At 36.0% G+C, this 24,792-nt stretch overlaps 3 protein-coding genes across 5 annotated transcripts; 2 read left to right on the forward strand and 1 right to left on the reverse strand.

Moving 5' to 3' along the window:
- The first annotated feature begins 4,341 nt into the window (after positions 1-4,341).
- Positions 4,342-15,028, forward strand: LOC311090165 (uncharacterized protein). The gene is made up of 14 exons (XM_084125309.1): positions 4,342-4,626; positions 6,530-6,859; positions 7,339-7,647; positions 8,770-9,057; positions 9,149-9,296; positions 9,462-9,631; positions 9,721-10,008; positions 10,400-10,711; positions 11,761-12,048; positions 12,154-12,310; positions 13,347-13,507; positions 13,606-13,681; positions 14,030-14,060; positions 14,157-15,028. Exons 1-14 carry the CDS (start codon positions 4,560-4,562, stop codon positions 14,301-14,303), a joined length of 2,772 nt encoding a protein of 923 aa, XP_083981435.1. The 5' UTR covers positions 4,342-4,559; the 3' UTR covers positions 14,304-15,028.
- Positions 15,029-15,125: 97 nt separating this feature from the next.
- rrp8 (ribosomal RNA processing 8) lies at positions 15,126-20,045 on the reverse strand. 3 transcript variants are annotated; one of them, XM_084125314.1, is made up of 9 exons: positions 19,983-20,045; positions 19,684-19,781; positions 19,336-19,603; positions 18,990-19,256; positions 18,278-18,890; positions 17,117-17,246; positions 16,925-17,031; positions 16,717-16,813; positions 15,126-15,403 (listed from the first exon to the last, which is right to left on the reverse strand). In XM_084125314.1, the coding sequence occupies exons 2-9, from the start codon at positions 19,765-19,767 to the stop codon at positions 15,290-15,292; spliced, it is 1,680 nt and encodes a 559-aa protein (XP_083981440.1). In that variant the 5' UTR covers positions 19,768-19,781; positions 19,983-20,045; the 3' UTR covers positions 15,126-15,289. The 3 variants fall into 3 exon arrangements, with proteins under 3 accessions (XP_083981440.1, XP_083981438.1, XP_083981439.1); XM_084125312.1 differs by having other exon boundaries at positions 18,278-19,256; positions 19,983-20,044; XM_084125313.1 differs by having other exon boundaries at positions 18,278-19,256; positions 19,684-19,778; positions 19,983-20,014.
- Positions 20,046-21,618: 1,573 nt separating this feature from the next.
- On the forward strand, positions 21,619-23,151 carry med29 (mediator complex subunit 29). Its single transcript, XM_084125331.1, has 4 exons — positions 21,619-21,838; positions 21,923-21,993; positions 22,570-22,654; positions 22,772-23,151. The coding sequence occupies exons 1-4, from the start codon at positions 21,680-21,682 to the stop codon at positions 22,994-22,996; spliced, it is 540 nt and encodes a 179-aa protein (XP_083981457.1). The 5' UTR covers positions 21,619-21,679; the 3' UTR covers positions 22,997-23,151.
- The last annotated feature ends 1,641 nt before the right edge of the window (positions 23,152-24,792 follow it).

Here is a 24,792-nt window from a genome sequence, read left to right on the forward strand (position 1 = left end):
ACTTAAAAAGTTTATATATATATATATATATATATATAAACTTTTTAATGGCCTCATAAAAATACATGATATCTGGTTGGGCGGTCAGGTGGAGTGCTGACTATGTTTAAAGTACATTCCCCAGGGGACAAAATATAGCACACTTAAGTGAGCATTTATGTATGATTCGACTTCAAGAAATGTATTGATTATCCTCTCCAATGCCCTGCCTCTACACGCTGCACTTTATGCTCTCATTCACAGGTTGCGTGTGGATTTTCTGTTGTGTCAGCTTGAAGAAATAATAAGGTATGCTTGCATGAAAGGAGATGTAATTATAATTACTTGCCACTTAATTAATAGCATTCTGGTCTCCATCTACTCATGCAATACTGGACTTTCATCAAAAACCTCTTCTTTTTACAGCGTAGATATATGAATGTTTTCTTTTTTATATAATTAAACAGCATGAAATTGCAATCCATTTTACTTCTGTAATAAGATTGGCTTTTTTTTATAAATTTTTTTAATGTTTTTTTTTATATTTTATGATGTAATGTAAAGCAAATTGGTCAGCTGTCGCTGTATAAATGGTGCTATATAAATACATTTTGACTGAAACTTTGACTTTGATTTTATCCAACGGGCATCGAGAGGACACAGAAAAGTGCAGGGCTTAGTAAAATGTCCCTTGAGCTTGTTCTGCTGACATCCTCCCTTGGCTGGAGAAAATGTGGACTCCCCAATGTTGGGACATCAGAGCTTGTTGGCATGATAAAAGCTTCCTAGTTTGCTAGTTTTACACAGGAGTGAACGGCTTGCCAGGCATGGTGGGCGAAAGTTTGGCGTCCTCTCAGAAGTGTGGACACCAAATCTTCTGCCATCTGTTACCGTTGTCACCAGTACTTTCTGTGTAAACATGATTCTTCCTTTAAAATTCTAAGTACACGTTTAATGTTTCCACTACCATTTCCGACTAATAGCCAACATAAAAATTGAGGTGGTAAACTTGAAGGCCACATTGTGGATTAAAGTTCTTGGCCTTTTCATTAACAATGGCTAATAAACATGTAGTCAGTGCATGGTGTTACCCAACTACACAACATAATATACATCCAAATGTGTCACGTTTGTTCTTGTTTCATGTTTCCAGTTCGTATGTATTTGACTTTTATTTAGAAATTTGTCCGAAGCTGCGTCTCAATTCGCCTACTTATACTACGCCCTAAAAGTATGTACTCTTTTTGTGAAGAAAAAGTGCATACTTTTGAGTGTGTAGCAGAAGAGTAGACAGGCTTTGAGACGTACTATAACGTCATACAATTGCGTCTTTAACGGTTGCTCTCTGTCGCATCCCGTCACAGTAAACTGGCCTGTCAATCATCTTGTCAAAGATAAAATCCTCCACATTTCATTTAATTTAATTTCTTACCGTATCAGAGAGAAATGCAGTAGCACTTTGATCTGCAGTCGCGGGTCTTTCATGCAGAGAACTCTCCTCATATTAATGCATGATGTATTTAAAATTTAATGGCCGCACGGATCTTTATGAAGGTCCACATTGTTATTGCAGATGAAATATAACACAGATAACATTAAATAAATCATTTTCTATCAGGTTAAACTTTGATAAGTCACTCAAACCTTTATCTAAATCTTTCACTGTCCATCGTGCCATGTTTTGTTCCTCCCCCAAAGCGCAATGGGTTGTGGGCAGGGGCGTAGTTTGTGGGGGGGTTAGGGGGGAGATAACCCCCCCAATATTTAAATCTATGCATTACAACCCCCCCCCAATATTTATACCATGATCACATGAAAAATATGCAGAATAATTTTTCAACCCCCCCAATGTTCAAACCAAATCTACGCCCTTGGTTGTGGGTAATGTTAGCCTTTAGAGTGATCCACACTTCGAAAATCCACTGGAAATAGTAGACCATCCTGGGACTTCAGGCATACTCTTTTCAACATACTATGCTTTGGGACATACTTATTTCAATCTCACATACTCAGGGTTCCCACACCTTGGTTGACTTCAAATTCAAGGACCTTTCAAGGACTTTCCAGGTCCAATACCCTCAAACTCACGTTTTCGGTGATTCCCTAGTTATTTTTTATTGTCGAGAGACGGAGGCGGCCGCCTCATAATTCTCTATGCAGGAAAAACCCTGGTAACGTAACGGGTAAATGCGCTTAACTAGTGCAAATCAAGCAAGCTAGTATGCAAAGGCCATGAAGTGTTGGCGAAATAACACATTAGGGGACTGGAGTGAATATGGAATTATTTCCAGAAAACTTCTTGCACAAAATAAATTCAAGCACTTTCAAGCACCTGTCTCTATGTATGTTTATTTTCAAAAACTTTCCAGGGCCTTGAAAACATTTTTTCAGATTCACAAACTTTCAAGGATTTCAAGGACCCGTGGGAACCCTGCATACTGTTTGACTGTGATAGTCATGTTTTCTATTTTTGTCATGTGATTCCCTGTTCCCCTCATGTGATCTTCTTCTTATTATTCTTCTGCTTCTTCTCATACTTCCCTACACTGTTAAGACTTTTTATCATATTTTTGCGGTAACTTACTGGCAGCACTATTGCCAGTAAGTTACTGTAAGTTCCCCTTTACAGTAGCTTACCTGTAAATGTGTTTTACGGTAAAATGCCCTTACCGCAATTTAATTTTACATTATGATGCCCTTACCGCAATTTCATTTTACAGTAAAATGCCCTTACCGCAATTTAATTTTACAGTATGATGCCCTTATCGCAATTTCGTTTTACAGTATTATGCCTATTTTACACTATTTTATTATTTATATTTTACATGAATGCTATTGAATTTAATAAATTCCAAAAAAGTGACTTGAGTCCATGTACATCAGCATATTCTTTATTCACTGCCACAATCAATTACATCCATTATATTTATTTATTGTGATGCAACAGTTTTATTTATATAGCACGTCATAAACTTTGGCAATTAAAAGTGCTTTACACAGTAAGGAATTTAAATAATCACCAAATAAAAGCAAAGAAAATTAAAGTGCCCCTATTATGGATTTTTGAAAATGACCTTTCATGTAATGTGGAACAGCTCTAAGGCCTCGTTTACAAGTGAAATGTGACCCAATTACGATTTTTTTTGCTCATATGTGACACAGATCGGATCGTGTTCTATGAACGTGCAAACAGGAAAAAAACGCATGCATTCGTATATTTCGAGATCGGTTTCAGGACTTATTTATATGTGGAAATAAATCAGATATGTGCCAATGCGACTGTCATGGGCCTCGTTTACACTGCAGGTCTTGATGCCCATTTCTGATTTGTTGCCTATATCCAAAAAAAAAGGAAAAACACCAGAAAATATAGGCCTACACGTGGAAAAAATGGAGAGCCTATTTTGTACAAGCTCCACTGACTGCCTTTAAAGGAGATTTTAACAGTGACTGACAGGAACCCTGTGCTGAGGTTGTCCTTTGGCTCATAGTCTTCCTGTTTACCTTGATAACCGTCATTCTGTGGTGTAACGTGTGACAAAATATGTCTATGAGTGAATGTGTAAATCTTTCTGTGCCCATTTGAGACTGTTTTTGTGCACAGTGATACTCAGCAAGTAACATCTCAACAGAACAGACGGCAAACGCTCCTGACACCCACTATATGAAGTAGGAAACTGAGAAACCTCAAGCGCTGTCTGCCGTGTACTGAAACTTTTTTCTCATTGTTCAGTGAATGAGTAAAAATGTCGTTGAAACCTCAGTATGATGAGTCAACAGATTTTGTGTTGTTTCTTAAACGGTGACCTCTATTTTCTACAACTCACTTTTCAGATGGGACTTACTGAAAGTGGATGTATGACTAAGAATGATAACTGACAAATTGACAGTTACTTTTAGTGACGGGATTGGAAAGCCTGACTTGCCTTGACTGCTTCTCCGCTATGAGAATTACTTACTATAACTATAAAGAAAAATGTAGTCTATTAATCTAGTAATTCAATGTCATTTTAATCTGTCTTTTATTCTTTCTTTTTTTTACACACAATTAATTTTAATGGGACCAATTCAGTGTCTCTAAATATGACTTTGGTCTGAATGGTTTTCAGTAAAATGTAAATGGAAACTTTTGTGGTATATCTTTTTAAATGTGTGGTTTTATCTTTTAAAACATTTTTAAACACCTACAACTCATTAACATTATTATAATTATAATATAGTAAATAGTAAATATAGTAATTATAATTTCATTACTGTAAGATCACACCAGAACATACAGGAAAAAAAGATACTATATCAAATCTATGTCCATAATCAATGGGCATGAGATTCATTTTGAAGTAATGATTTAAAAATATAGTGGAGACAAGTAGTTTGTGGTATATTCAAAGCGCAAGTATTTTGGGGTTTGGGGTGAGGAACACAGACACACACACACACACACACACACACACACACCATTGGCAGCTGACTATGACCTCTTCTGCCCCACAGCCTAAGAGATTCAACCACACACACACACCCTGGCACATACATTCAAGTGTGTTTTTGCTCCAGTTGCCTTCTTTAATGACTTCAACATGGGCCTGCCAATATTTTTTATTTTAGGAATGGTTCTGAATCTTGCTCACAGCATGGAATTGCAAGGTAGGTTCATATCCTCTCAGGTTTAATCATTTTTGGCTTAATTTGAGCAGCTTGTATCAGATGATGCTGTTGTATTTTCTGGCCCCTTTGAAGAGCTTGCATATTATATGGTAGGCTATATAGAAGAACATACAGCTTTTGGATGGAATAATGTAAATTAGAAGTATTTGGTAAAACATGTCAACACAACCTGTACATTTCATTTGAATCTGTGTCAGTTTGTTCACACTGAGAAGACATTTCCAGAGAAGAAGGGAGGGAATGACAATTATCTGCAATTGTGCACCAAAAATATTATTTTAAATGAACTTTTTAATTAACTTTAAATTAACATGCTATTTTATTTGATGCTATTGTTATTTTGAGCTTTGGCTGTTATTGCAGCAAAATTTTGAGTTAGTGATGCTTATCATAATAATAATAATATCTATTGCTAATTGAGAAGAGCTGCATGCAATGAATGAAGATTCTTTCACAAATTCTGCTTTAGGCATTTCCACTGTCCTTTCGAGAAGAAACATTTAACCACGTCCCTTTCATTCTGAAACCAATGGGGCATCGAAACAATAAATTCCCAAGAAAAGATTACATTAAAAAAAAAAAAGAAGTAAAATGTGGTTTAAATTGTTCAGTATTTACAGTAGCAAGGCAAGATTCATCTTTTTTTCAGAAAATAAAGTGAATAAAAATAAAATAGTCTATTGCAATTGTGTTTTGCAGTTTGTGTTTCTTTTCTTTGTCTTGATGGCGTCAAGATTTGTTACTGTATCAAATCAGTGTAGTGATGACGCATTTAGAAGCTGTGATTTTGAACACAGAATTGTGTTTGCATGCAATCAGTTAAATGACGATGAATCAGGTACAGTGGTATGTGTGCGGTTTACAGCAGCACGCAACATGTGTGTGAAAGACCTGTGTTGGAAACTTGTGTCACATGATTGAAAAACCAAAAACATCTGCTTCCTCTCGTGCAAAGCGACTCAATTTCCATCCCAGACTCTATGCATGCTGCAGCTGATGTCACTTTTTTTTTTTTTATCAGGGCCTTATGCATATCCTTTAAACATTGTAAGCAATGTTGCTGATACATTGCATTTTTAAGATAATTTTAGCTTTTCTGAACAGTGCGAAATTGTGAATGGTCCTTAGTTCACCTATTCTGTCATTTATTTACCCTCATGTCATTTTAAAATTCTGTATGACTGACTTTCTTCATTGGAACACAAAAGGAGAAGCTCTTTTCCATCACAATGAATGGAGACTGGATGCAAAATTGATGCAAAAGCACCGCAAAAAGTAGTCAACCTGACCTAAAGTTCAGTATAACTTAAGAAGACTTGCTGTATATATCATACAAAACTAATTTTCTATTCTTTTTATGGTGCTTTTTGTTATTTTGAAGCTTGACAGGCCAAATCCCCATTAACTTTCAATATATGGAAAAGCGCAGCTAGGACATTCTTTAAAATGTCTTCTTTTGCCTTCCACAATGAAAATGGTAATTCAGGTTTGAAACCACATGAGGGTGAATAAATAATGACAGAACTTTCTTCTTTTGTGTCTGGGTGAACTATCCTTTTGAGAATGTTGTTTCTTAATTTACTCTGGGTTACATAATATGCCCTTCAGGATTAATTTCACAAAATGTTAGGGAGTGTTAAATGGACATGTCAAGAAATCCTTTTGTTGGCCGCCCTATCAAGAATGAAGAAATCTGTCAAAGTTTATTAAGAGTGCCAAGCGCTGACACTTCCCCTGACTGTGCTTTATATATGTGGGGTTAGCAGGGGACACTTTGAACGTAAATAACAAATAAAATTAGTTGTTACCATAATGATTACTGTAATGGAGTATGTCATTAAATCTTTGAGTAATATTCATCCCCATCCTTTTTTATATACAGATATAGATTCAGAGGCCAGGGACTTGGTTCTCAACCAAACTGTGACAGGGATTTTGGGAGAGGAGGTCTACCTGCATTGTCTGTACACTGGACAAAGTGATATCATTTACTCCTCCTGGAACCGGCTGGATTCTTCAAAGAAGTCAAAGAAAATGGCAGGCTACATTCTGCATAAGCCTTTCAGCAGAGAAAACTTTAATACCCCGGCATTTCTTACAAACCTTACCGTGAAGGTAAACGTGACAAGTCTCGACCAAGAGGGAGAATATGCATGCACCTTTAGCTCTGAAGAGGATGAAACAAAGGACACCATGTTTTTCAGAGTTATTGGTGAGTATGTATAAAGATAAAAGTGTGAAGACTGAATAAGCCACGGATTTCTGAATAGTTCACCAAAAATGAAATTCAAATCATTTAGTCACTCTCATGTTGTACTGAACCTACTTTTCTTCCTCTGTGGAACACACACACAAACATGTATTTTGCTAAATTGTGTTGGCCCTCTTTTCCAAACAATGAAAGCAATAACAGTGAGCTGTTAATCACTTTATGTCAGCTTTGGAACAATTGGTTCCTGCAAGGCACAAGTCAAATGGTTTACATTTATGGTGTTTTATGTCAGTTTTGGAGCTTGACAGCCCAAGTCTCCCTTCACTTTCATTGTAATTTGAGCTTTTTTCCAAAAAAAATTATGCATGACATGAAGGATGAGTAAATGAAGACATTTTAAGTTTTTTGGATGATCTAGTCATTTAATTTTGAGGTTACATACATGCAAAACTCATCAGTATCTCTGTTTTGTCTCTAAGCTCGGCCTGATATTGACATAACTGTGAAGAAGGAAGTTGTGAACAGGACCCTCTACCATACTGTCACTTGCTCTGCCTCCAGTGCCAAGCCTAAGGCTGTGATTAGATGGGAGATCTCTGGTGCCCTTCCAAGAGATGACATCTTCTCTGTGAACATGACTAATACAGTTCACCCCAATGGCACAACCAGTTCAATCAGTGTACTGCACTTCCCCTTAATTATGAATAATGAGAGCACTGTTACCTGTGTGGTCAATCATTCAGCTTTTACTGAACCTGAGAGAGTCAACATTGAGGTGGACACATTTGGTAAGTTCAGTTTTGATAGGTACAGGTAATCAAAAGAGATATCGCTATTAGGAAAAGCCAGAGAGTGTCAGACAACATCAATTACTTTTCTGTTCTTGTGCATTGGCACAGTTGTGCATTGGCACAGTTAGTTTTTTTTATGAAACCTGAAAGGTAGAACTGAGAAATCAAGTTGGTATACTGTCTGCACTTTGCACCAGTGTTGCATGTGTTTCCTGCGGTATTTGCAACAGCTGTCTGACCACAAAAGTCACATACTCTGAAGCTACAGCATAGAGGTGTTTCTTATAGAATACAAAAACTTAACTTATATTCTACAAAATAGAATACTGGTGGACTCAGCAAAAACTGTTCTCAGAGTTAGGGTTTTCAAGCCATTCCCTGGGATCAAGTCACATGAAACTGCTTTTTAAATGTAGAAAGTGTCATGCATTTTGATATATGCCCAGTTATAATGTTGTTATGTATGTATAATGTCCATCATTTGTTCAATTAATGCAGCCATGGTTAATAGAAAATGTACATGAACGTCCCTTTATAAAATTGTTTACCTCCTGCCTTATGTTAGTGGTAATAGTGCAATTAATTGCTGTAGATTTTTGTAACTTGTAATTTAACATATTTACTTATAAACATACATACTTATTTGTATACAAGACACAATCTATAAAGGCACATTTTACATATAAAGTAGCATTTACATAAAGCATAGCGTTTGGCCTGAAAAGAACAACAATAGCTTAATTTGAATACTATTGAACGCTATTTCAGTGCATTTAGTGCCTAGCAAAACTATAGATTGCATGTGTTTAGTGAATAGGGTTTTGCACTGAAATGCTGCACGCAAAAGTGCCGCTACTTTTTAGTGAATTCACCCTTTGTTATTTCTTAAAACATGACATCTAAACCAATTGTCCTTGTTGGAGCTATAGTTAGCATCTCCAACAGCTTGGTAAACAGAAGGAACAGCTGATAAAACTCAGTTAAACTCAAATGTCAGCTTGTTTAACCTTAAGATCATACTAACAGATACACTTCTCAGTTTTCTAAATAGGATAGTCTCTTAGAGGATTTTTCATGAACTTCCACTGTTCATATTGGCTCTTTTCTTCTTTTTATCAGTTTCTCCAATTATAAGCATGGAGACCGTCCTGGTCCAAGAAGGAGGAGAAGACTTTCAAGAGGTCATCTGCAATGCAACAGGGGGGAGGCCACATCCAAATATCACATGGAGACTGCCTGAATTCAAAAGCACACCACCTTTACTGAAAAATGACTCCAAACCAGATTCTGTTATCAGTTCTTACCGGTTCCCATCAGATCCTTATGAAGGAGAAACTATCTCTTGTGTTTTTGGCTACATGTTTTTCCCTTTCATAAACACAAGAACAATCACTTTGCCAATTTACTGTGAGTATACCAGCACTATTTAAACTGAATAGATACACATATGTAGCATGTTTGAAGCGGTCTCTCACTTGTAAAACTTTGTTCCCACTAGATCTTTCCTCACTTCAGCTGAAGGACGTTGATGATCCCATTAACAGTGAGAATCAGACTTCACTGGCGTTTGAGGTGGGGGACGCGGGCATTACATTAAGGATGGATGTTTTGGGCAATGTACCAAGTTATAAAATGAACTGTTCTAGGTAAGAGTTATTAATAATATACTGATGCAACACAATGATAGTTATAGACAATTTCCACCACATTATAAAAATATTGGATTCTAGTAGCCTATATTTGCTACAGCATAAAGACACTGAGACAAGTTGTGAAATGCTTGCTCTGCACTTTTGTTTCATTTAATCAAGGGAAGGCCAACCACTGCCTGAGGATGTGGATGTGGTTGGCAGCGATATCTTTATCAGAGGTCCTGTAGAGCTGCACCTTGCTGGACAGTATCTCTGCCAGGCCTCTTACCGTAGGCATCAAGTTTCCTTGCAATTCACAATTGAAGTGAATCCAAAAGTTATTTTGCCAGGTATTGTATTTGCTATCATAATATTTTATCATAAAACTGTATTCACATTCCACACTCTATTTACATTTTAAATATGTTTTTGTTTTCAGTGATATTTCCCCCAAACATCAGTGTGAATTTAGTAGAGAATTCAGAGTACATTCACATTGAGTGTTTGGCCTTCAATGCTGTTCCCACTGCAAACGTGTCCTGGATCATTTCACAAGAGATAAATAGTACAATTCAGTCTAATGTCACATCCTATAATGGATCTTATTCTGTCAAAAGTGTCTTGACTGTGCCCAGCTGCATGGCACGCGATTATGTAGCTGAGTGTGTAGTCGACCATCCTGCTTTCATGGAAAAAGAGAGGCGGCAGATTGCTCTTCCTATGTGTGGTAAGACACTGGTGGCTACAGTCATTTATGAACAATGCCTTTTTATTCTCTAAATTAGTTCTTGATGTTTAAACATGTAGCAGGGTTGTGCACCATTCTGAACCTAAATGGGAATGCCTTTTAAATTCGATTCCTGAATTTGAATAGTTGTAGCAAACAGGATGTAAAATTGAGATTCAAATTTAATTGTAATTGAAATTCAAAGACTCAACTGTAATTTTTAACTAGAAAAGCAAAGCTTGTCATACACAAACCATTGAAAACAAATTGTCTAATGTTTTTATGTATGGATGGATGGATGGATGGATAGATGGATAGATAGATAGATAGATAGACTAGGTTTTATAACGGTTATCTATCAAACATTCTGACATTTTGGTCTTTTTTGCAGCACCACCAAATATAACCTTGCAGTCTAGTATTAAATGGGACAGTGGCGTTGCATACACATGGCTGGTGTGTTCAGTGCAAAGCCAGACTCCAGCAGCAGCCATCACCTGGGCCGTAGACTGCCATGGCAATGACAGTGGCTCTAGTGAGTTCGTAATGAGTCAGCCTGACTTTCAGCAGAGTCATATGGTTGCCGCCGAGAGTGCGGCACGTATTCCTATTTACTCACATTCCGGATGCAGCGTGACCTGTGCGGTTGAGCTTCAGGGGTTAGAGAAACCAGAGAACAAGACTATTGACCTCCCACGCTTAGGTAAGTTTTAATATTAAATTAACCCCAAAACCCCTCTTGAGCCAAAATATATTAATTTGATTACATTAGGAAACTAAATGTCAAACCATTCACTGACCTAATTGTCACTGTATATCACTGTGAATGTACCAATCTGTATGCTGTGCTGCTTATTGCTGGAATTTAAAGAAATATTCTTGTAAAAGTTAAGCTTAATCAACAGCAGTTGGCATAATGGTGATTACCAATAAAATTAATTGTGACTCCAAAAATCTGGGTTACAATGTATTTACAATGGAAGTGATTGGGGCAATCTTTAGACCTTAAAAAACTAAGTGTCACTGAGTGTACACTGTCATTGTCTAAGGGCCTTACCGAAATCTAAATTTTTGCATTTAAAAAAATAAAAATACGAGGGACGAGTCAAAATTCTTTTTTGTGGTAATCGACATGATACTACAAATGCAATCAGTTGCGCTTAACCTGTCTCAAACCCTATTCCTTTAGTCACAATGTAACAGAAGTGCTGAGTCAGATCTAGTCTTTCGTATTGTGGTGTACATCTAAGTGAAATGGATTTACAAAAAAGAAAAATGTAGAACAGAGCTTAGTTCTGTGCATTGATCTTTTTTAAATTAAAAAATATAATTAATAAATAAATAAAAAAATAAAAATATATACATACATATATGCATGATGAATGGTTCACTTTAAGATTAATAACATGCATTTAGAAAATAGATGGGTGAATTTTCATTTCATGCTGAATAAAGGCCAATTCACACTGCACTGACAGACGCCGACCAACACGGACAATCATCGGATTAAAGTACGTCTCAGACATTCCACTACAGAAAAATGCCAATTAAACGTTCAATCGGTGAAAACAACCACCTACACCAACAGATAGCAACTGGGGTAACACACTGATCCACCAAAACTTGACGTATGTGTCTGTTGCTATTGGTCGGTGTCGGACAGTGCAATGAGAATTGGCCTTAAGATTATATAGCTAATGGAAACACTGGCCGATACATCAAGTAGGCTAATGAAAACCTCTTTGCTATTAGGTCCGTCTGCAAGCCATGTGTTTTTGGGTGAAGAGAGACACACTCATATTTGGCATGCTGTGTGCAAGTATAGCGGCGAAGGGGTGAAACCCAACATATCCTGGGTCCTTCCTGATGAGGACAACGTAATTCCGGAAACTACTGAGTCCAAGAATGACGGAATTAAAGTACAAGTCAATTCAACTTATCCATTTAAACTCCGTCAGTATGAAGGAAAGTATTTGACATGTCTGATCCAGAACAAGCTCGGCAGGGATGAGAGACTGGCGATTCGTGTTCCAAAATACTGTAAGTGTTTCTCAACTTAAAAAATGGTGATTGGCATGAATTCTGGCTGTTCATTCAGTAATGTATTTTATTTGCTGAATGCAATCTGTTGTTTTTTCCACTCAGCTATCTCATCTGTTGAGGTTGTAAACAAAACCACATTTGAACGTAGAAGTCATGGCAAGCATGAGCATCGATTAGCATTGCAAGAAAACCTCCCTAATCAGAAGATACTTCTCAGAGCCCACGGCAATGCATCATCATACAACACGATATGTTACAGGTATGTTGAGTCATGCATGTTTAAATAAGGCACAACATACTTAAGAATTCATATATAATATATATTTATATATTCATATATAATAGTGCCCATCAAAAAATAGAAAAAACTTCATGACAGTATCACAGCCTAAGGTGCAGTTCCACAGCACTCTCTCTTAAAGCCTAAATGTGGCAAATTGATTTTTCTTTTATGTCAGACACCCAGAGGGATAAATAGAGAAGAGAAGGGCTAGTTAAAGTTTTTACAATAATGTTTCACTGCATCAGACTGTGAAGTTCTAGAGTATTTGTTTTGCTTGAACCATTAAATGCTTTTACTATTATCACAGAGCAATGCTCCCTTAAGTTTGTCATTTTTAATGAACACTACTACATTATCTTACTCGCCCTCATTTCATCCCAAACTTTTATGATTTTCTATGAAGCACAAAAGAAGATATTCAGCAGAATGTTCATGCTGCTCTATTCCATACAATGAAAGTGAATGGAGACAGATGCTGTCAAGCTACTAGAGTGTTATTGTCAATTAAAACCAAAACTACATGTATTACAAATTGTTAGAAATGTTCCCTTAACAACTTATTGAAATCAGTGAAGTACTAAAATTACTAAAAACTGAAAGAAAAATAAAGCTAAATAGAAATATTTATTATTATATTAATTAATGATAATAACAAAATCAAAGTAAAATTAAAATGTAAAAAAGTTAGGAGCTTGACAGCATGCATCACCATTCACTATTATTCTGTTCAGAAGAGCAAAGTGAACATGTTACATGAACAAAAGAAAGTCAAAGAGGTTTGAAATGACATGAGGGTGAGTAAATGATTGCAGAATTTTTATTTATGTAAACTATTCCTTTAACTTTTTCTATACCCATTGTAATTTGTTTTATATGTGCTAGTGACAAATTAACCAAAATTCTTCTCTATGTTCCATCTATTAGTTTCTAGGGAATAAATGGACTTTTTTTGCACACACACCAGTGTTGTTTTTTTTCTCTGAGCAATGCCTCTGAATTGTTCTTATCCCAGGGAGGACGGGTCTGCAGCACACACTGTTTCCATGGCATTAGTTTTTACAAAACCAGTGTCTGAACTGGATGCAGGACTGTACTTATGCCAGGTCTCGTACCAGCACCTCACAGCTAATATTTTAATTCGTGTGGATGTAACCAGTGAAGAGACTGAACACAGTGAGTTTTGCACATATCAGCCCTAGTCTAGATGAGCAATATTGGTAGTATATAGATGTGCTGTGAATTAGCTCAGAATTCTGTCTGATTTTCCACAGTGATATTCATCATCATCTGCTTCACGTCAGCCGCTGCAATCGCCCTCATCTTGATCATCGTTTTGTTTGTCCTCTGGTGAGTAGAGTTGCTTTCTAACAACCTTAGGTACAGTTTAGTTTTATATATATACATTACCATACAGGTGAGATTAGAGGAGGCAAACAGGAAGCAAGGTATCTTACCTAGACCAATAACATGCATAGTGTTCATAAACAGGATACATGGTGGCTTGTGCAAGCTGGCAGACAAAAACCACATCTACCGCTACGCTGCTATTCACTAGACATAAACAGATTGTTCATGCCTCAGTGGTACAGACTGATGATGTCAATTAAAATTGCAAAAGTGATGCGTTTTTTTGTTGTTCAAAGAAACAGACCTATATAAATTAACATGTCTTATCCAACTGTTATTTCTTTCTAGTAAAAGTGGGAAAAGTCACTCATCACAAAAGGTACAGAAGTGTTATATGATTAGTTTGTCCAATAAGATATCAATGGCTCATTTAAATCAAGCATTACATTTTTGTTTGTTTGTTTGTTTAAAAAAGAACAACAGGAAAGAGCGCGAGTCTCTATCAGCTCTAATGCAGGACCCTCGTTGCCCAGAGAGGACGGTGCTTCCAGGCGAGGCTGTGCCACACTATGCTGAGCTTGTGCACTATTCTATTGTTTTTGATGTTAAAAGCACTGTGTGAATCACTGGTTGGGTTTTATGCAGGTAATATATCTGTTTTTGCACACACTTTTAGAGTTCAGGCCAGCTTGGATGCATGCTTTCAAAAAGGGGGACATGCCTAGAAAATCTTTCATTTTCATATAAAATAATATAAGTGGTAATGAAAAGAGAAATTGTTAATATGGAAATTTCACTAGTGGTCTCAGGCTTTTGTACACCACTGTATATTTACATTGAAATTGCCTTACATCAGTGTTCTTATTCCTCAATTACCAATACCGATTGTAGGGCAAAGTCCCAGATTTAAGTAGCTTGGTATTACTTTCAGCATTATAATTAAGTAGCATTGTTTTTGTGAGCATGTTTGTAATGAATGTTTTCCTATCTGTTTAGATTGTTATTTTGATCTGATTTGCACAGACATATACTTTAAACGTCTGGTTGTTGTCTTCTATCTTGTTTCAATTCCAACTGGACTTGTAGTGCACAAACTGACTGAATCTGTTACGCTGTAGCACCCTCTGGTGATCGTGCAGTATATGGTGGGGGAATCTATACATCTGTAAAGTACTGCAACTGTCCAGTCTGATTTTTTTTACTACTTGATACTTGCATATTTAGTCTTTGTCTGAATGAAGACTGGTCTTCCTATGTGTTGCTGATGTTCTGTTGTAAGACGTTTAGGTGAAATAATGTCACTGTGATTGATACTTCTAAAAAGAGAATAAAATACTTGACTAATTTAAATACGTATTGAGTCAGTTTGTTTTGCAGGTAAATGCTTAATCCAATCATAAGAGAATATATAACAATTTTCACAAAGGACAAAATTCTTTGAATATCACATTAAAGCCTTTTTATGCAATGTATGTTCCTGTTACATTGATTTACAAAAGTTACAAATACAATGTCAAGAGGACATTTTCCCCTTGTTTTAAACAGAATTATTGCTGATAAAACTTTTCACAGTCCAACCAAAAAACAAAATATGTACTTTATGTATATTTATCGTTTCTTGTACAGGCAAGGTTTCAGCTGAAGTCCGGCTTTCTTTGCATTCTCCAGTGCTTTTCCTGTCTTTGTGAATTCAAAAGAGTAGAAGTGGCTGTTTTCTGTGTCCTAAAGAAAAATAAGTGGAAATAAATGGCTTGCATTCATTATATAGTAAATTGAAGCTACATTTTGATTAATAAATTATGTTCTGTTGCAAAAACTGAAAAGCTGAGGAAGTAGAACATTTTATGTTAGTGTGATTGTAAATATATTCCATTATTGATTTGCATACTTGCAGAACAGCACAATCCTAGTCTGCAACACTGCACAGTTGGCCTGACTTTCCATCCCTAATACAGCATTAGACCTGCAACTAACAATCATTTATGAAAATTAAGGAGATAATTCTAATGATTGGATGGATTTTTGACAGCTGTCCTTTGTTTGCATGTTTTTAACAGTAAGTGTGCAGAAAATGTTTTAATGAGTTTTCATCAGCTATCTGAAGATTAACGTACGTTTACACAACAACGATGAAGTGAAACCGGAAAAGTTTTTCCCTTCGCGTTTTTCGCATAAAGACGATAACGTTGTCAAAACGATCCCGGTCCACACAGATCCGTAAAAATTATTAAAAGCGCTGTGCACGCCAGGCCAGTAACTGGCGGTGTCACTTTGTAAAGAAACACCAAGCGCCTCACCGTTTTTCACAAATTTGCGTTTCTGTGGTATGGTTTAGTAAGGGTATTGTTTTCAAAAACTTGCAATTTGAAACCCGTTTTCAAAAAGTTTACATTTTCAGGCCCCCAAAACATTGTTTTATTTTAAACAAACAGCCAAAACGCTTCAAAAGTTTCCCGTTTTTAGTTGAAAGGTGTTGTGTGAACGGCCCCTCAATCATCACCAGCTAAAGGGGACTTTAGTACCAATACAATTACTTATTCATTTTAGTTATCATACTTGTGAACAAGCACACTAAGTACAGTAGGCTACATGTTATGGTACAAACACTGAAGTATTCTTAGACTAGACTATTTTCAAATCATATCAAGAGTCAAATTTACATTTTTCTATGGGGACACACAACACTAACAGCCGTGGGAAGTTTGAACAGAATGATCGGTTTTCACTGCTATTATTTTGTTTCATTAAAACGAACTGTTCAAAAGAACCGACTCGCGGAAATGACTCAGCCTTCCCCTCACTACAACCAAAGACAGTACGAATCTAAGTGTTAAAATACGGTTATGACTGTAACAGTTCATTAGTTAAACTTGATGTAATCAACTTTCGAATTCATTCTCTGATAAATAGAAAGTTCAAAAGAACAGCATTTATTTGAAATAGAAATCTGTCACTTTTAATCAATTTAATGCATCCTTGCTGACTAGCCCTACACTTTGAACAGTACTGTACACTGGAAATAAACAGCACATTACCTTATTGACTATCTTGAAGCCCAGACTTGACAGTGCACCAATGAACGAACGTATGTTTTCAAATCTACTGGCCACTTCAGCAATTTTAAGAACACCCCTGTGTTGGAAAAGAGCATATATAAGGGCTAATGTTAGATACACAATGGGTTTGGATTTTAAAATAAACTTTTTAAAGAAATTGTTAATATCAATAATATGAGGCAGTTACCCCATCACCAGGACTCTGTTTGCTTCTGCCAAAAACTCTCCCAGATTTGTCCCCATCAGAGAAAGACAGAAAACAGCAATATCTACTGTAGAATCCCGGAGCGGGACCTGTGAAAAAGTAATAAAAAGTGCTGCCTTTAGTATTTAGGCTGCATTACAAATCAAAAGCTTTATTACTATAGTAACAACTTACTTTTGCCATGTCACATGCAGTGGCAAGATCACAAACCGGAGCCAAGTCAAAAGAGTGTACTTTATTCTTTACACTCCGGGCAATTTTACAGTCGCCACAACCGAAGTCTGCGACAACTAAAGAAGGTGGCCTGAAAAAAAAGGAAAAGGAAATTCATGGTTATTTAGCAACATCCAAAAAGAAAAAAAACCATAAAAAAAACCCTATACCATAAAATAGGACATTATTTGAGGGGACAGCCATTTGTAGTGGTGTCCGAAACCATAGTGGACGTTATTGAGAGCGCTCATTCAATCCCACATTGCACCGCAATAATGAGTGTACAGGCGATGTACGTTCAACGGCTGTCCGAATTCGCTCACTCGTTTTCATTCACTCCTTCAAGTGAACAGTATTAGTGGACAAATGTAGGGAATAGTGATTTCGGACTCAGCCTGTGATTTAATTAAGACAAGTTTGGCCTGATGTTTTAAAACAAACAATTAACTGTAGAACAAAAAAAAAACTATAGTAGCCATGACAAAAGGATCATATAAAGCAAAATAAAAAATATTATATTATATATAAAATATGATTTTATTGTTATTACTAAAAACAATTGTATAAATAAATAAATACATTTATATATTTAGATGCTTAGAAGTCTATGATTGAATCCTTATTGCAATGATTATGATGTTTCTAGCATGTTAAATGTTTGGCAACAGTTCTTCTAACCCTAATTGATGGAGTGTGTAACTTTTCATTTCTTAAACAACCATGTAGGAAGACACATCATGGCCATATTCAAGGATGACAATGTCAAGGTTCATCAGGCTCAAATTGTGAAAGAATGGTTGGGGGGAGCATGAAGAAAAATTGATGCACCTCTTGATGGAAATAACACCATAAGAGGTGCATACATTTTTGGTCAAGATCTTGTATTGACAATGTAAGAGTCGAGGACTCTGTGAAGTTTCCTCCAGCACATCTCAAAGACTTTCAAAGAATTCAAGGTCTGGATTCAGAGGTGCCAATTCATGCGTGAAAATGATTCTTCATGCTCCCTCCCAAACATTCTTTCACAATTTGAGCCTGATGAATCTTGACACTGTCATCCTGGAATATGGACATGATGTATAATCCTACATAAAGAAAACAACAAAAAGCATGTTCTCTCACTTTTGACAAATATAGGAAATGATCGAATCCACAGGGTTTTCGGGCCAGTGCTGAACTTGCGTTGTGTAGCCCTTGTGGTAAACCGCGATGGCCTCTGGGTCCTGCTGAAACATGCGTTTGGCCTCACCACTGGTCGACGTGTAAAGCAGCTCATTGATGTAGCGGAATCGAGCGGCTTCTAACTGCCTCAACATCTTTGTCCTTAAAACAGTTGAGGGGTCAGTTGCCATTTTCTCTTCATCACTCTTCAAATTCACTCTTGTACCTTTTGGTTCTTCTGTGGCTTTATTACCGTCACCAGTATGACTCAACTTTAAAATAGGATGCAATTTCTCTGCCTGTAATTGCGATTTTTTCATAATTTTAGAAGGTTTCTCTTTTCCGCCCACTTCATGTGAGATGTTACCGTTGCTAAGAGAGTGATCTGCTATTCTGGAAGTTTTATCTGTTTTAAAGTCTTTGCCATTTTCAACATCATCTGTGGCGGAGGAAATACCATTCTTTCCACAAGACTTTATCGTTTTTTTGGAATTTTGTTTCTGCACTTCCTTTGATTTGCTGATGTCCTGTGTTTGAACTAAGGGTTCCTTCTTTACATTGGCTTCTTCAACACCTGTCAGGTTTTTGGACTTTTGTTTCTGCGCTCTCTTGGATTTGCTGATGTCCTGTGTTTGAACTAAGGGTTCCTTCTTTACATTGGCTTCTTCGACACCTGTCAGGTTTTTGGACTTTTGTTTCTGCACTTTCTTGGATTTGCTGATGTCCTGTGTTTGAACTAAGGGTTCCTTCTTTACATTGGCATCATCGACACCTGCCGTTTTCGTAAGATACTTGTTCTTACACCGTTTTTTGTTCTTAATCTTGTTCCTCCACTGCTTTCTGCTTAGCTTTGTCTCTGCTTGACTTTCGTTTTCCTCCAACAGAGGGCTGACTCCTATGTCATTCTTATCTTTTCTGGACTCTTGTGACACCTTAGAACCTGCAAACACAAATTGATGTGAAAAAGTCAGTAATGTTCAAGATGGTGGACAGATAAAATTAGTAGCACATGCTCTTACTTATTCCTTTCACGGCCTTCTTCATTAGCTTCTGCTTCTTCTTCGTAGGCGTTTCAGGTGAATCTACTTTATCCTGCTGCTTCCCTTCATTATCAGCATTAGACCTTCTTTTACGCTTTTTGCACCTTTTCTTTTTCGCCGTCTGGACTGCAGGAGAGGCGTCTTTCTCCTCGTCACTATTCTCAAAAACTTTCTCAATTTCCCAGTTAGGAACTGACCCCAACGTTTGCAAGGTTCTCAAAAGACTTTTTTTAGCCACAGACTTATCCTGTTGGGATAAAAGTGCCAGGTGAAAAATAAAATTCAAGTGACAAACCTCTATTAAATAAGGGACAAAAATAATAATACCTTGCATGGGGCAGGAGACACTTCAACAGTGTGAGATGATCCATCTGCTGATGGAGAATCAGTCCATTCCTCTTCAGCAAACATGATTGCAAACGCTGCTAATGTTGGATAAACACAGTAAACCATGATAATAAGTTTATAAGCAATATTACAGTGAACAGTTATGTGACTGCTTATCTGGTCAGATGGTAAAACTGATGGTGCTGTTGGAAGAAATTAATTTTCACACACCCCAAATACATACGACAGTAGCATTCCACAACTAATTTCAGGTTAATTTACGTTTACGCTGTACTTACATCTCACTCCCTCTCTCTCACGCGCAAAGCACCGACACGTGTTTTTGTGTACATCCGGGTTACCGTGACAACTTCCTTTCTACTGGGAAGCTGCTGTTTAAATGCGCTCAATCTTTCGCTAGTAAATGATACATGGTCCATTATATTGGCAGAAAGTGAGCGAATTTGGAAGCTGTTTATGTTAAGTTTAACTAATGAACTGAAACCAATGTAATTACCGTGTTTTTTTTACAGTCTATGGTTTTAACTCTTGCAGTTTTTGGTTGTAGTAAACTCGTTTCCGTGAGTCGGTTCTTTCGAACGGTTCGTTTCAATGAACCAGGATTTCATGACACACGGTCCATTATATGGTAGAGAGTGAACGAATTCGGACGCTGATTGCATCAAGTTTAACTAATGAACTGATTAAGTCATTATTACCGTCTTTTAACCAGGTTTTAACACTTAGATTCGTACAATCTTTGGTTGTATCGGCTAGCGAGGGGGAGCCAGAGTCAATTCCGCGATTCGGTTCTTTTGAACAGTTCGATTTAATGAATCAAAATAATAGCAGTGAAACCCGATCATTCTGTTCCCTACGGCTAATAGTGTCGTGTGTCCCCATCACATTTTAAGCAGATTGTGTGTAGTCTCGAATCTCGATCATCAAAAAATAATAATAATAATAATAATTGCGCGAGTCTCTATAAAGTTATGACAATATTTCAGCGCGTTGTCACAGATCTTCCTCTAGATGGCGCCATTTGTTTTCATTTCACCCACGTTGATTCCATCGTGGTTTATGAAACAACTGTAATAAAAAATCTGCCGTTTATCAGATTGTGACTACATTCGTTGCATTATTTATTGTGAGAAATCTAAATCTGACAATTTAATATACTTAATATAACATGTAATATACGTAGACCAGTGTCCCGAACCCAAACGACATAAAATGAGCTGGTTCATTTTAGCAAATCAAAAACACTAGCGGCTACTAAATTAATCTAACTCAAATATTTTACGTTATTACTTTCATCATGTCTGAATTGAAAATAACCAGTGTTGCTGTAACGCTCAAGTAACTCAAGCTCGTTGTTGGTTGTTCGCATGACAACGTGGTGAGTTAAACTGAGTGATTTAATTAATTTTTATGTAATTAATAAATTAAGCCTATTCTTTTCTTTCTGAAAACCTTATTTTATTCAACCCTTGACAACGATTCAGCAAACAACTGCTATTCATATTTTAAACACGGACTACGGAAATAGAATAAGCCACTTGAATGGAAATTTTGGTAGCAGCTAATGTATGCATCTAAATTCTTCGTTGTATATTTGGAGCCTACTGACTTAAGTTTTTTAATGTTAGATTTACGTAGATTTATCGTCTAGTCCTCTTCTGTAGTGCATTATCACGTGGTTCCTGTTACTTTTCTCAGCGCTGATCAGAAGGAGTTAATCCTTTGTAGTGCAGAAAGATTTTTACAAACGGATTATGTCATGTAACAATATTTCGATTCTTTAATGCGAACGATTAACTTGCACGTTTTAGTGCACAGATATTCCCACAGAATGAACGCGGCTCTGTCTTCTTGTGAGAAGACATTTTTTGTCTAGACAACAACAGCTAATGTTACTTGCTAGCAATGTTTGCCGCTTGATGTTCACATCCGTTGCTGTAGCTTCAAGCGGAAGTGGTCGAGTTTACTATCAACAATGGCGTCGCAGCAGATGAACACCAACAATGCTCAGATGGGCGTTCAGCAACCGGCTGTTTTACAGCAACCGCAAGCTCAACAGCTCAGTCAACAGCAAGATTTTGACCCCGTTCACAGATTCAAAATGCTGATTCCATTGCTCAAAGATAGTTTACAGGTTTGTTTGGTGTATTTCATTGAGAAATTAACAGTACTTGTTTGAGACAGAAACTAACTTTCATTTACAATTTTATGTTTTCAGAATGTCATGACCATTGCTTCATTAAATTTTGGGCATAATACTGCTATTGACAACGGCTTAAGAACAACAGAGTAAGATCCCATTTACATTCTTTCTGTAGCCTATTATAATTGTCAATTGATAGAAAGATCTTGTGTGTGTGTGTGTGTGTGTGTGTGTGTGTGTGTGTGACTATATATAAATGTGTGTGACTGTATATATATATAAATGTGTGTGACTGTGTATATATATATATATATAAATGTGTGTGACTGTATATATATATATAAATGTGTGTGACTGTATATATATATATATATATATAAATGTGTGTGACTGTATATATAAATGTGTGTGTGAAGGACTTCAGATGCAAAAAAGGACTCATAAAAAAGAGCGTTTTTAATTCTACTCTTATCAGTGACATTTCTGAAAATAAGGCATTTCAATATCTGATTAATAACCTTTTCATTGCCATTTAAGTGCAATTACTGAACCTAAACATAGTAGCCTGATAAAAAGGCTCATAAAAAAAAAAAAAAAAAAAAGAGTCAGGCGGACTTAGAGGTTTTTGCATCTGAAGTCTTCACATATACTTATGTATTACGGAAAACGTTATGGTTGCATAACACAAGTTTTATAATATATTATAAAAATATATATTGTAGGAAAGGTAATGATGCAGCAGTTCAGCGGTTTGACAAAAGTTTAGAAGAGTTTTATGCTCTCTGTGATCAACTGGAACTCTGCCTGGTAAGGAATTGTTGTGTTTCTGTTGAATATGTCATTCAGTTATATTTTATTCTATTGATGATTTTGATTTAAATCATGGCTCAACTTCTTAACATGAACACATTTATTTTTCTGCAGCGGCTGGCCCACGAGTGCCTCTCACAGAGCATCGACAGCACAAAGCATTCTCCAAATCTCGTACCTACAGCCACCAAGCCAGACACGGTGCAAACCGAGTCTCTATCTTACTCTCAGTATCTCAGTATGATAAAATCCCAGATTTCATGTGCTAAAGACATTCATAATGCTCTTTTAGAGTGTTCAAAAAAGATTGCTGGGAAAGGTCAGGGAGCTTGTAATTAGTAGCTGGCGATTCTATTTAGCTTCCTTTTTTGTTTGTGTTTTGCATTATCTTTGATGCTGATTGAAGAATATATTTTTTTGGTATTTTCAATTCTGTTTGTCTATTTACTACTGTGACAAATGTACTTCTACAATTAAAATGAGTATTTTTGAAAGGTTGTGTGTGTTTTCGTGTCTTATAATCTACTATTTTGATAGTACGGGTCCTATCTCTTTAGCCAGGCTTATTTTGGTTAGTCAGACTTATTGTCGGTGGATTCTGTTTCATAAAGCAAACTTAAAATAGTTCAAAATGCTGGGAAACTAGCCTGGTCCAGGGCAGGCTAACTGTCAGGCTAAGCCTCAGCTGTTACACAGATCCTCTGACACTGACCGACATTACCACTGACACTCTCTCACACCATTATTGGACTTTATTGACCACTATTAGTCCAAAAATAAATACACAGTATACAGAAAATCAACTTAAATAAGGCTACAATGATAAATTAGACAATATAGACATATATATATACTGTGTATATATATATAGATAGATAGGCCTAAATACAATATATATACTACAGGTTTTCTTTTTTTACTGGCTGAATGTTTTGTGCCCAAGATTTAATTAGATTGTTTTAAAGATTTATGAATACATTTCTCTCAGGTTTTGTTTGGCAGCTGTAGTACATGTTTATGATTATTAGAAGAACATTAGAACACAATCTAAAAAAAGCTTTGTAAAGCAGAAGTTAAAATCACAAAATTAATAAATAATTACAAAAGCACAGTATGAATTTTAACTGGTAAGATGAATCTGAGCTTAGTAATTGACAGTATATTAGCCTACATATGATTTACCCCATTACAATAGTTCCTTTACAGTTACAGATGACATATACTTATTTAGAATGCTGAGAATTACAGCTTTTAATGCAATAATTGTTTGGAGAAAGCAAGAATCCCCAGTTTTAAATGAGTGGTTAGATTTAGTTTCTAAAGTACATTATGGAGAGGATAACATGAAATTAAGAGCAAATGTATACATTTTGAAAAGATATGTGCAACTCTAAAATCAAAGAATATTCCATAAAATAAAGGAATATATATTAGCCTTCATTAACTACATTTTTATATAACCCTCCCTCCCTTTTATTTCTAGTTATTTGTTATTTTATTTTACTTATTTAATATTGAATATTTGATATTTAAATAATATTACTTGAATAACTATTAGGAATTATGTGTCATTATAAGAGTTTGATAAAAATATGTGAATGTTACATTTTTATTAATATTTATTTATTGGTTTTTGTCTTTTTCCCATTAAATCATATGCATGTGTTGGTGGGTATTATCACAAAAGAAAAAAAAGTAGAAGGAAAAATAAGGAATATTTATTGGGGGAAAATATGATGTCTTTAAAGGAACTGTCCATTTGTATAATTGTGTTAAATGTGTTTGAATTGAAAGACATAATAAAGTACATAATATATATATATATATATATATATATATATATGCTAAAATATTTGTAAGTTGGACATTAGATGTCCCTTATTTAGAATTTTAAACCTACAAGTGTATTTTTATGATAGCAATAACTGTAAAGGGACTATTGGGGTAAATCATATGTAGGCTAATATACTGTCAATTACTAAGCTCAGATTCATCTTACCAGTTAAAATGTATACTGTGCTTTTGTAATTATTTATTTTTAATTTTGTGATTTTAACTTCTGCTTTAAAAAGCTTTTTTTAGATTGTGTTCTAATGTTCTTCTAATAATCATAAACATGTACTACAGCTGCCAAA

This window comes from Abramis brama, assembly GCF_963993115.1.
Source record: "Abramis brama genome assembly, chromosome: 10".
In the NCBI taxonomy this organism is placed as follows: Eukaryota; Metazoa; Chordata; class Actinopteri; order Cypriniformes; family Leuciscidae; genus Abramis; species Abramis brama.